The sequence below is a fragment of the Phaseolus vulgaris genome, chromosome 11, assembly GCF_000499845.2.
Source record: "Phaseolus vulgaris cultivar G19833 chromosome 11, P. vulgaris v2.0, whole genome shotgun sequence".
In the NCBI taxonomy this organism is placed as follows: Eukaryota; Viridiplantae; Streptophyta; class Magnoliopsida; order Fabales; family Fabaceae; genus Phaseolus; species Phaseolus vulgaris.
Genome location: NC_023749.2, coordinates 6,202,892 through 6,215,862, shown reverse-complemented (window position 1 = coordinate 6,215,862; position 12,971 = coordinate 6,202,892). Strand labels below are relative to the sequence as shown.

At 32.3% G+C, this 12,971-nt stretch overlaps 1 protein-coding gene across 1 annotated transcript; it reads right to left on the bottom strand.

Moving 5' to 3' along the window:
* Nucleotides 1–1,779: 1,779 nt before the first annotated feature.
* Nucleotides 1,780–11,147, bottom strand: LOC137815721 (E3 UFM1-protein ligase 1 homolog). The gene is made up of 20 exons (XM_068618858.1): nt 10,794–11,147; nt 10,310–10,621; nt 9,953–10,219; nt 9,232–9,279; nt 8,878–8,943; nt 8,637–8,740; nt 8,394–8,487; nt 8,261–8,317; nt 7,260–7,698; nt 7,020–7,174; nt 6,822–6,887; nt 6,676–6,744; nt 6,506–6,598; nt 6,278–6,343; nt 5,816–5,862; nt 5,647–5,710; nt 3,812–3,889; nt 3,678–3,740; nt 2,643–2,735; nt 1,780–2,110 (listed from the first exon to the last, which is right to left on the bottom strand). Exons 1-20 carry the CDS (start codon nt 10,965–10,967, stop codon nt 2,006–2,008), a joined length of 2,460 nt encoding a protein of 819 aa, XP_068474959.1. The 5' UTR covers nt 10,968–11,147; the 3' UTR covers nt 1,780–2,005.
* Between the last annotated feature and the right edge of the window lie 1,824 nt (nt 11,148–12,971).

Genomic DNA, 12,971 nt, shown 5'->3' with positions numbered 1-12,971 from the left:
TCTCCGAAATAATTTATCTTAATCTGTTAGAATCAGATATCTTAAAATTTGACTGGTGGGGAGTAAAAATCAGTAGCTGAAAAAAGGTTTTGAACTGATATTTTATAAAGTTCTAGTTATTCAATTTTTTGAAAAATAAATGAATATTCTTGCATGAAATAATTATTTGACTAAAATATGGTTGAATTAATGAAAAATGTATCTTTATTATTTTTATTATTATTAAAGTTTGAATTTAAAAATGGTTGTCTATGCGTGACAGATTTTGAATAAGTTTATTTAAAAAATATTGTATATTTTTCACAGCCTTCTGATAAAGCATTTGAATAGAAGGTATTTTTCACCTTTTAGAAGTATCTGCAGATTATGCCATCCTCTCTCACTGGGGTGAATTTGTATATTGCATTTAGGTGAGGGTGTAACAGTACCTTCTGTAAAGCTGGTGTATTACGCATTACATGCTAGTATGCCAGATTTAATGCAAAACTCATTGGCCACTTTGAATACCCTAAAAATTATGCTGTATAGAGAGGAGGTGGAGGACGACATTACTTTTAATTTATTAGACGTAGGGATATGCTTTGTTTTAAGTCGAATTGGTTTTAATATAAATTTTAAATTGCTGAATGTAATTGGGAGACAAATAGGCCAAGCATTTGTGATTGCATTTTGAAATTTCTTCCGTTCAGCATATGGTTGTTGGTTCTGTTATTGCGCATCTCGGTTCTGTAACATTAAATCAAAGATAAATGATCCAACCGGTATTTTTGTGGCTCTAAATGGAGGGTAAACCAGCACTCTTAGTTTGATCTTAATAGTGGATTAAGGGTTGGTTCCAACTATTAAGATTGGACTCCAGCCATTGATTTAAGTATAATAACTCGCACTTTAGCTAAAATTTAACCTTATTATATTTGAAATTCCTTTTTTTATTTTAGGGAATGTACTCGCCTGAATGACATCTTAAGATTGTTGAGAAGATAATAATATTAGTTTAAGTTTGCGGGAGGTAAGTGTCGTGAAGTAGAAGTAAACTTCGGAAACCGGTGAGATGCGAATAGCCTCAGTTACAATTGTTTCGAAAAGCGAGATACAGCTGGATTGGGATAAATAATTCTAACCTTAAAAGAAACTAAACAGATCTCCAGTTTTGCAATTTCATAAGGGCTGTTGTTCAGGTATTATTGAGTATTATTACCAAGAACTGCTGGATTGGGATATTGTAACTATTATTGAAGGTTTTATCTTCATACACCCTATAAATATCAAATTACATCTCTATTATCTTTTAAATTTCGATATTACCCTTGCGTACCATCTAATATTCCCGCCCCCTCATTCTCAAATATGAAATTCAAAAGGAATAAAAATCGGTTTTCCGAGTTATATAATCCGTATTGAGATCCTTTCAAATTATGTCATTTCCTGAAATGGATTTTATTATTTTCATGTTAAAGACGCTTCGATTGTAATTATTGTTCATTAGCATTTAGTTTTTAAATTTCTATGAAAATTGAGTAAACGAAAATATAATATTAGAAATGATCGAATATGGTTAGTTGAAATACGGCAAATAATGTCGCAAAGCAAAATTAATCGGTTCAAAATAAAATAAAAAACGAATGCAGGTGGGAAATTAAAGAATTGTTACACAAGTTGAGTTAATTAAAAAACTAACATGCCATTGCTTTAAATTTCAAATAACTGACACAAATTTATGTAATTATTAATAATGAAATGATTAAATGTCATTTTGCAAATTGGTTTAGTCTACACAACTTCTGAAAACCAGTATACCTTTTGAGTTATAAAAAAGTTACAATATATTTGTTTGAGTTTTCCTGCAAATGTGAATTAGAGTAAAATGAATATCCACAATAATCTAATTTCCAAGCACTGTCTACTTTAGAAAATTGCAGCGTATCAGATTTTTGCAGATGGTCACTACAATCAGTGCATCATAAGGATAAAACTTGACTCAGTAGTCAATACGGCTTAAAAACTATTATGAAGTTTGGGTCGTGCTCAAAACCAAGCTTTTGAGGTCCTGCATTTGGCTCTCTAGAAGCTCCCTTTTACTCAAAATCCTATCAGATGCACAATCCTCGTCCTATAGAAAATTATAAGAAAAAAAGTAATGAACAATTTGCATTATTCCAATTATTCAAAATAATCTAAATAATGCATGTTTGGAAACATTTTTTTTAAGAAAATGATCAATTATTCTTAAGAAAACAATCAATTGTTCTTTCAAAAACTACAGAAATTAATAAAAACAAGTGATCATTTCTTTTAAAAAAATTAGACCAAACACCCTAAAAAATGAGAAAGTCGTCCTTCAAATATTGCTTTCAATGATTATTTGCATTATGGATAAGTTTTTAATTAATAAATAAAAAAACTGAATAAAGTGTTTTCAGCTGCTACATCTTTTTTATAATCTTATAAAAGAGTATGTATAGAGCTTTATAATCTAGCTATTAAAAAAATCAGCAGCAGAAGAAAAATTAACTTGATAGCATAAGCAATAAAATACCATTTCGAAAAATAGAACTACTTTAATTTTTTACTTCAACGAGAGACATAAATGAAACTTGATATGACATGAATGTGAAAAGAATGCACGATTAGTAGTTACTCACGTCACCGGGTGAAGCTGCCAATAGTGTCAAAAGAGTGACTGTGGCAGTTTGATAATCAGTTAAAATCTTGCATGCCGACTCGTCTACCTTGTCCTGACAATTAATACATATTAAATTGTTAGTTAAAAGATGGAGAAGTTCCGAAAAATTGTTAGTTACAATTACAAGGACTGGGTTGCAGTCAACCTCACAAACTAACTGTATGCAGAATGGAAATAAGTAGGGTTTATTTAGATTACTTCCCCTCATCACTTTTGAACACTCCTTTAGCCCTTTAGGGTGTCCTAGGCTATTCAGCTTTAGATAGTGAGTAAATAAAAATATATTATTTGAGTGTTTTTCAATTACAAGTAACCATTGTTTTTATTAGAATCTTGAGGATTCCTTTTCTTTTTTTGGTTCTCTCATTCCACATTATTGTCAAAGCTAAATGTGCCTACAACATTAATTGTATGTGGTGTTAAGCAACACAGGTGTTGCAAATTATTTTTAACAAAAATGTGTAAAAAATGTTATAACATTTACTACTTAACGTTAATACTGTATCAAATTTGAACCTATTCCTATTCCTCGACCAAACCTAGAAGAAAGTTAAACTGGGATGTCACACTGCAGCAGCTGGTAGACCATGAGGTCACAATTATGAAAAAAATAATAAAGCTAGCCCCCCGACCCCCCAAAACAGAGTAGACAGTCAATCATCGAGTCTTGAAAGAGTTAATTCAACCCAAATTAGTCCCTGAAGAAAAAAAATCAATAAACAGTACCTAAATATTATTTTTATGGAACGCTTAGGATTGAAGTGTCCCGCTTTTTAAGGATCAAAGTGTCGCCAGTGCTTTCACAGGAACCAAGAAATAGAAAATTATTATTTACTGGAAGTAGTATAAAAAAAAACTAATTCCTAGGTTGGCGCCCATTTATCATTATTATCTTTAGTCTGATTTGTGCAACCGCCTGACATATATTTGATTTTATATCACTTAGTAGTTGAGATTTGATGCACAACTAAATCAATTGACAGAAAGAACATACCCTTAAATGAGAAATGGCAACGGAAATGGCCCTTCCAGGAGCTTGAAGAGCTTTGTGGTAAACCTATTCATACAGGTATTCATGTTTATTAATAGACAAAGGAAGGTGGGAACGAAAAAAAAAGCTTTAGTTACCTGGATATAAAGTAAAGAAACAACTTTTGCTAGAAGTGATACAGGGTCAGTTTCAGCAGAAACTTGAGATGTCAATTCCTGTTTAATAACAATGATAGAAGGCACACAGTTTAAGAACAACCAAATTGTAGGGTATCGCTGCAAAATTGACTGAGTTTTATGTGGAATTGCTTCACTAACTAATATTAGGGAGACTTTCAATTAAGAAGTATAAAAAAATATATCTAATATAAGGGAAATTAACTGAAAGAATAGCAAATCATGTTGAAATAACAATTAATTATAAGGATAAACTAAACCAGAAAGGATCAGTTAACTATAAATTGCAACTGACTTAATGTTTTCTTGTTGGAATATCTTAGATGTTCGTAGTGGCAGCTAGCAAATTTCTCATCCATTGCACATGTATGTTTAAATCAGAGAAAAACTATTTACGAGTAAAAGAAATTAAAATGACCAATGGATTATTTCACTATTAACAAAGAATATTTTATTTTATTAGACAGGAAATATTAAATACATAAGAATTTAAAATTCGCTAGAAAACTTTGAAAATAAATTATGTAAATGAATACATATCCCAATTGATATGGTGTGTCAATTTATATTTTAAAAATTAAACTAAAATTAAGATTAACAAAGATTATAACAAACATTAAACTCATGGTTTGATCTAAAGAAGTTATCACCAATTTGATATCAAGTATAAAGATGCAAATTTTAAAATTTTAATCAAATTGAAAATAAACAACTTTAAGAAATAATATTTGAAAGGAATAAACAATTATAAAAGAAGCTAAATGAGTGAATGAGGAAGAGAAGAGAATGTCTCTCTAAGAGTGAGAACTCGAATTCATAATATAGGGGTGGATAGCATACATGTACGTATGGCAAAATAAAATTAGGAGCAATTTTAGGAGTTAACTTAGGATTTTTATTCATTTAATAATTAGGATTGAATCATTGTAAGAATCATTGTAATTGTTCTCAGACCCACACTGATTAGAGAAATGACTAAGTTAAAGTATATAAGCGAATACAAATTTTATTTTACAAGGTCCTACCCACTATTGGGTCATTAGTGGACCTTCTATAAATATCTATTCATGCTCGAGATCTGTAGTTCTCAATATGGGAGGTGTGTTAGAAATTCCAAGTTGACTAGATATATCACCAAATTATATTATACAACAAGGTGTAAACCTTTAATGTTTGCACTAAAACTTTGGGCCGGTGGTCCCGTCCAGTAAGCATTAAGTGGTAGCCACATCGCAGCCTTGTCCAAGTGACAGCAGAAATTGTGGCTTGAAACATTACTACCTATGCTTGGAGTGTCCTTTTCAACTATTGTCTACTGCGACAGAAGAGTGTTATCTCACTTGATCAAAACCCGATTCTCCATACTCACTAAGCTCAAAAAGATTGACCTGTTCTTTGTCATTTTCCTGCCAAGCAACTGGCTGTTCAGCACATCCCAGCTCAGAGTAAGGCTGAAGCATCTTAAGACAAACTCAAGATACATTAGCCTTATTCTAAGTCTCATCCACCTTGAGTTTGTGGGCTAGGGGTGGAGAATTGTATAAGAGAGCAGTTCTTTGCCTGACTCTCAGGTAAATTAGTGGGTAGTTAACTCGATGTCACTATGCCACTATGACAGCTGTACTATAAATACCTCTTTCACACTTTGATTTAGTGCACAGATAATATCATATATTTCTTCTCAAATTCTCTTTGAACCATTCCGTGTTAATGCCATAACCAGCATCAACAATATTTGAATAAGAATCTAGCCTCACTAAATTCTAGTAAATTTTTTAATAAATGTAAACATATACCTTACGATATGAATGTAAGAGTGTTCTTTCTAGTTTCTTGTCAAGCTTTTTCAAAGGCAGCCCACTGGAAAAATTAGTGATCAAACTATGTATTAGGGTTCACATCAGGACAGAAGAGCTGGACGTAAAATCAATGATAAAGTTCTACAGACAAATATAGACTCATTACCTCTCTTCTGTAACCATTCTAAACGCAGCCATGAATGTCTCCATACTCTGTTGTATTGAATATTCAAATATGAGTTATACTTTTATGAAATAATACAAAACAATATGCCTGATTGGACAAGCTTCCCTCTATAAGCTAATTTTAAAAGAGAAGAAAAATAAGAGGAATAATTGAAATTAGTTTCTCTATATGCTAAGATTTAGTTCATGCATGAGTTAATTTGTAAAAACTTTCTCATACAGTTTTTCTAAATTTCTTATTCTAACTTGTGCATAAGCTAATTTTAGGTTATGGACAAGTTAATTTCTTCATTTTCTTCTTATTCTTCTCACAGAAAATTTTATATTTTTCCAAATAGACCCAATTCCAGCCAACAAGCAGTCTTTGTTGAGAACTGAAAAGTCAGTTAAACCTATACAAAAAACCTTAAAATGAGAAGTGTTTCGGAATAAAAATGCTAACCTTTCCTTCCAATGATTCAACAACAGAAAGAGCCTTGTTTGCAAGAGCTCCTGGAAAACTCTTAGACTGCAAAAGAAAATAATAAATAAAAGATGATGTCATTCTATGTGCTCCTTCAAAATAGTGATCTTCAACAAAAATATGAGACTGATACAAAATTTGTTCGCTAAAAAAAAGAAATGTGATGCATATAATATTGCCAAATACTATTTAGAGCCTTGTTCTTACAATTGCAGTTCTGTCTGCAGGACTGAGTGAAACAAATTCAGAATTTGGAGCTTCCTGCACATCTAGTCCATTCTTTAATTTGTTGTGCTCATCCTGCAGATGATAATCCAGAGTAAGATTTAGATCTTATTAAACCTCATGAAACATTAACAAAGGGTTGGATATAATACCAGGTTACGAAGAAGCAAATCCACCATAGGAGCTGCTACTGTTCTTAGTAAATGCCTATGCAAAACAACCTGGCCATCAAATAAGAATTAACTTATTTTGGTCATCAATGACACCACAAAATTCCAAATAACTGAATCAAACTTACAGAAGTTGATTGATCATCTTCAAACAACTCTAAGGCTTTTTCATACAGCTGCATGTTTAAGAAAGACTGCCAAAAAAGAAAACAATCAACATTGAGAATTGTACATACTAATTTTAATTTTACATGTCTAGAAGAGTGACAAGACAATAGTGGAAGCAGTAAAAACAAAAAACAAAAAAGAAATTTTAGCAGTCAAACCTCATCAAGTTTCTTCTGCAGATTATCAAGCAAACGTTTTATTCTGTCTGCATTGTTTGTAAGCAGTGACTTCTTTTTCTCCATCCAAGAACTGATTATTGTAGGCCTTAATTGGTTAGCCAAAGGCCTGAGAATTATTTCAGGATCATCTATACCTATCAATTTATATCACTACATTTAAGAACAATGGGTAAAATATATATGTGAGAAAGAACAAAATTGATAGCTAAGTCAACAGACCTTGTTCTTCAAAATCAGAAACCAATGCTGTAATTTTCTGCATGATCCATTCTTCTGAGGGACTGAGATCTTCCTCTTTTATTTTAAGCAATTCTTTCCTAGAACCTGTCTTCGAATCAGCCGTTTGTGCAGATGTATCCTTACCTTTTTTCTGGCCTCTCTTAGATTTTGTTAATGTCTGTTCCTGGTTATCTGCACCACTTTCAGATATATTTACTACTGCATTCCCTGTGGCTTTCCCCTTTTTCTTCTTTGATCCCTTATCAGCTTGCCTGTTGGCACCACCATCACTTGCCATCTCATTGGACTCATTCAACCTGCTCAACTCACGCCCTACTTTAGCTTCATTGGGTACTTTAACATCACCAGGCATCGTAGTGCCAACAGACCTTGAAACACCTAATATCTCCAACTCTTTCACAACACGATCACAGATGTCCTAGTAGATGATGGAGAGAAACATACAGGGATTAGGAAACCAACAATAAAAAGTAGTTGCAGATAGATATTTTTATCAACAGTAACTTCTACACTTGATTCTCAGTTCTTAAGCAAGAAAGGAGAAGATACAAAACAAAATCTGCATATTGTAAAGGAAATTAATCACAGAAAGGAAAATAAAGCCCAAAAGGGTCATACATATGGTCATTAAAGAAAGGGTAGTACATATAACCTATCATCTAAGTCAGTTCTGAACAGCATATGACAATGCAGGCAGTTTATATAAACACTTTTTGTAGGCTAATTGATAGCATATGACACTTTTTGTAGTTGTAATTTGATGAACTGTTTATTCATAGCAGTGCTGAACCTGTTGTAAGCAAATTACATAACAAACAACTAGCATCTAAACTCTCATTGCAATATTTAATCTGTTAAACCAATCTTCAAACTGCACACTAGTAGTAGGGCGTGTTTGAACAACTAAATAGGCATCGTGGTTTGTAAAATTAAATAATTAAGTTGACATCTACAATACTATATCAAATGCCAGAACAAACCTTTATAAAACTGCTGCTCAACACATAAAAATCCCCAAAAATGTGTGCTTTGTTAGACTGCAAAGAAATTGAAGTTTATCAACACATGAATCAACAGTACTGAGCATAAATCTACAATATAGTTTAGTATTACCTTAAGAGCATTTTGCACAGATTGACAGAAGGACAACATTCTAGAAGCATCTTGAGGTGTAAAAGATGAAGGTAATAAGGAAAGAGAATCACTCCTGCAACATTGCTATTTTAGAATACAATGCTTTGAAATAATTGTGTTCCAAAGAGTAAATATAACTTGCTAGAAACATATGGAGTTATCCAGTTCTGCCCAATGAAGACATAAAGTGGGGATAGTGGAAAGAAATTATCAAGCACTTACCAGCTACCACGGTCGATAGCGTCCTCAGTTGCAGCATCTAGCATCTCAATCACAGATGGGTGAACAAATGTTGTAACTAAAGGTTTGCCTTCAGGGTATCTGGACTAAATTGGATTGCGCAAACTTAGGCTTCATTAACTAAGCTAGGGAAACAAGTAGTTCAAAGTATTTATTTCACAAATATCTATGACCCTAATAGCTATCATTTGGAAAAAAATCAACATAGGAACAAATTAGCTACCTGCAAAAATTGAATTGGCTGGGGAATTCCAAGTTTGTGCAGCGCCTCATAGGTGATAAAAGAATTCTATAGAATACAAAAAAAGATGGCATAAAATGAATGCAGAAGTTCAGAATTTTTTTTACCAGAAGAGAATGAGAAGGTTACAAATGCAATTTACAAAGAATATACAGGTAAAAGTACAATATAAAAGAATAAATGGGTAGAAGTAAGTCATTACATTATTCAAATCCAATCTAGGGAACTTGTAAAGAAAGTTTATATAGCTCTGATCAACGGATCATATTCTAGAAATAGGCAAAAATTTTGGTAGCTTCAACTAAAGGGAAAGATCAAAGAAGTGACAGTCCATACCTGAGAAAAGAATGACTCCACAAACTCCCTTTGAGCAACGGCAAATACCTGTTGTGTGACAAAAGTAGTGGAAGTCATAACAAATACTTTCTAAAAGATCTAGGAACTAAGTTTATTTCACCATGGCATAAAAGCTATAGAAGTTTACTTCAACCCATGTCATTAATGGTCAGACCATCAGAGAATTATTGATGCAAACTAAGATCCTAGTTAGGGAAGCATCTATTAATGGGTTGAAGGTAGTTAATTATTACGATATGTGCTTAGAGAACAATTGATTCTGTATCAGAAACTACACAATAGCAGGTATACATACAAAATTAAATTGACACAATAGCAGGCACACATACAAAAATTGAATTGACACAATAGCAGGTATTTGAATGTAGATTGTGTAATTAGGAGGAGGGGGAGGGGGGCGCTGTTATTTGCAGTTTGTGAACAGAGAGCACTCTCTGTAGCAGAGTTTTGTCTGCAGAGCACTAAGTGTATTGCTGCATTGTTCGTGATTTCAGTGTTCAATGTCATTCTTTATCAATTGACGAACTGGAAATATAATTACATCAAAAGAATACAAAAATCCTCCCAATTACTGTCAATTAAGCATTCAGTGGGCATGAAACCAGAGGTGATCCACTCCACAGGCCCAGAACAAATATGAGAACCACAATCCAGGTATCACTCTAGCAATATACAGAGGATTTCAGAACATGCCACTTACAGCTGGTGTCCAATGTACTCCTGCACGAAGTGACCCTAGAACTTCCCCTTCCTTCACAAGTCCGTTAAACAATGACTGGAAGAAAGATCCTTCAACAGCCAAGCCGCTGGTTCCGTCAATTTCTTGCAGCAACTGCTGCAACGAACTCCATACCACAGTCAAATTGGTCGGAACAGTGGTGCCCCGCACAGCGCCCCGAACCATGGCACCAACACGAGCCACATAGGCAGGAGTATACAGCTGGCCACCTTCAAGCCTTCCTTTCACCTATTTTTAAAATCCAGCACTCATCAAAACACAATTCCACACTCCTTGCAATTCAACCAAGCACATTCAAACCAACACACACAAACTCACAATCGTTCCAAGGCGCGGCTCCAACACGGAGGCAACCAAGTCCAAACCGACGTTCAACTGCGCCGCGATTTCCGTCAGCGCAATCTGACTACACTCCTGAAGCCTCTCGTTAATCTCTTCCGCGATTGAGTCCCAGTAAGAGCCAGACATGATTTCTCCCTGTGTCAACATGAGTTCTTGGTGTGCCGTTACAACGCTCTGCGCCTGCTTCTCCACGTAGTACAAGTCAACTCCAGTAGCGTCAGCCAGATCGATCAAAGAAACCCGCCCTAATCTCTTCACCTCCTCCACCATCTCATTCCTCAGTTGATCCTAACAACATGCGCAATCTCTTTAATAAACGTTTGATTAAGATTAAGCATAAGCACAACTTTGTGAACGGAAGCAAGGAAATATAATGGATAATCGGTTACTTAATCCATTGAAAATGAAAATTGCGAGCGATGAAACCGAATCGGTAAACGAAGAAGCAGAGAGAGCGTACTAGAGTGATGTATTCTTTGCCGGAGACAGTGTGGAGAAGTTCGAAATCGATGATTTGGAGTTGCTGCAATTTTTGGACCAATTCGACAACGTTTCGCTCCGATAATCGAATGCTCGACTTGGCTTGCTGCGCGAACTCGAATTGTCGCTGCAGCTCGAGCAGTTCGTCGTCCATGGTTCGATCTTCAGACACTCCGAATGCGATTCTCTTTCGCCCTTTGAAAGATCACTGAAATGTTATTGTCTGTATTTTGTAGTGATGACTGAAAGTGTGAATTGTGTTCAGTTACACCCTTTTGTTGAAGAAATAATTTCTATCAAGGAACAAAATAGTTTCCTAGTGCTATTGGTTATTGTATAGGTTTAAAATATAAAATTTAATTTATATGTATAATAATTTTTTTTTAAATTATATCAATTCGTTCTTCAATTAAATTTCAAGTTTTATATAGTTTATATGTTGTTAAAGTGAAAATTTAAATATAAATAAAAACAGCATAAATATTTATAATATTGTACACAATTAACAATTAACAATTAAAATAGTGGTCTGTTTAGGGAAAATATTGAAATAAATATATAAAGATTTTCGCTTGGTTTTTATATTTTTTATTGTATAAAAAAATTAGTAATTTGATTTTTGAGATAATTAGTATAAGTCAAAAAAGTTATAATATTAAATTAAAATACAAAATCTTTTAATATTATGAATCCATGATTGTTTACTCAAAATGTAAGACTTTATTTTCTATACTTTTAATATTTATAATTTATTAACAATTTTGTACTTTTTTTTACTTGTAATTTGGTCGAGTAACCCTATAAGTCATCTTTCTCAACGTTTTAATTTAGGGGTTATACTAGAAGCTACTTTTTAGAAATTTTAAATTGTAAAAAAAATGGAACCAAATGTTTACGGAATCAAAACTAAAATTAAGAAGAACAAATGTATTTAGCTTTTTTACAAAGATCTATCCATTCTTGTTTTTTAATATAATTATTGGTGAACAGACAAAGTTGTTTATTATATATATAATTATCTTTTTGTCCTAATAGTAATTTTGGATTAATAATTTTTTTTAAAAATTATCATAATTTTTAAAAAAAATATTTAATTGGTTCTATTTTGTTAATTTCACATAAACAACATTAAATAATAATGACAACACACTATATGTCATAATTGTGTATAAATAAGAAAAACATTTTTAATAAAAAATTCTCATAAATGTGCAAACATTTTGATATTATTGACAAATAATAACAGTAAAATGATTGAAAATGGTTTTTTTTTACATAACTTATAAAAAAAAAATTTATAATATTTTCAATTGGTTAATAATTTTTTTTCACTTAAAAAGTGTTGCATTATTACGGAATTAGTGAAGCTGAGGTTGTGGGATCATTCTGGGTCTGTAAGTTTCTAAATAGAAGGGCCCATGGGCTTTAAGTTGATGGACAGACTAGGTCCAAAAAAGCTACGAATTAGTAAAAAACAACTTTATAATTTTTTTGACATTTTTTATTTATTTATAAAACTTATTTAGCATAAAAAATAAAATTAAATAAATTAATAAAAACCTATCATGTTGGTAAGTTTATTGGCTTTAATAATTATTATCCTAAATCCAAAATTTTACACTAACAATATATAATTATTAAGAGTCTAATGATTCCATATTAACTATATAGAAAATATAGACATTTAATTAATTAATTAAAAATAATCATTGATATAAATTTTAAGATAATTATTCTAAAAGTTAAAAAAACTTTATACACTGATAATTTATAATTAAATTACAATACAAATTTATTTTTGTACTATTAGAGCATATATCTTGTACTCACTTCTGAAAATCTAAAAAATGGCAGTTTCAGTTAAATCCTTTTTCAATGTTTGCGCTGAGAATTAATAACAAAAAGTAAAGTGTATTTTTGTTGCATGCAGAGGATAGAAGAAGAAACTGGTGAAGAAGAGAAACAAAAATACACCACTTTACTTTTTGCTGTTAATTCTCTTTTTGTCAGCACAAACATTGAAAAAGGATTTAACTGAAACAAAAATACAACACTGATTCAACCTACAAAGTACCAAACACAGTCCTCATCAGGCCATTCATTCAGTCCTGCAAATATGAACTTCACATTCCAAAACATACATTAGGCCCAATAAAAA

What these genes read in the sequence shown, in the direction of transcription:
- LOC137815721 (XM_068618858.1), bottom strand. Translation starts at nt 10,967, where the DNA reads ATGGACGACGAACTGCTCGAGCTGCAGCGACAATTCGAGTTCGCGCAG. An exon ending in GAGTACATTGGACACCAGCT is followed by an intron (nt 9,280 to 9,952) that starts GTAAGTGGCATG and finishes GTCACACAACAG; the next exon opens with GTATTTGCCGTTGCTCAAAG. An exon ending in AGCCAATTCAATTTTTGCAG is followed by an intron (nt 8,741 to 8,877) that starts GTAGCTAATTTG and finishes AATCCAATTTAG; the next exon opens with TCCAGATACCCTGAAGGCAA.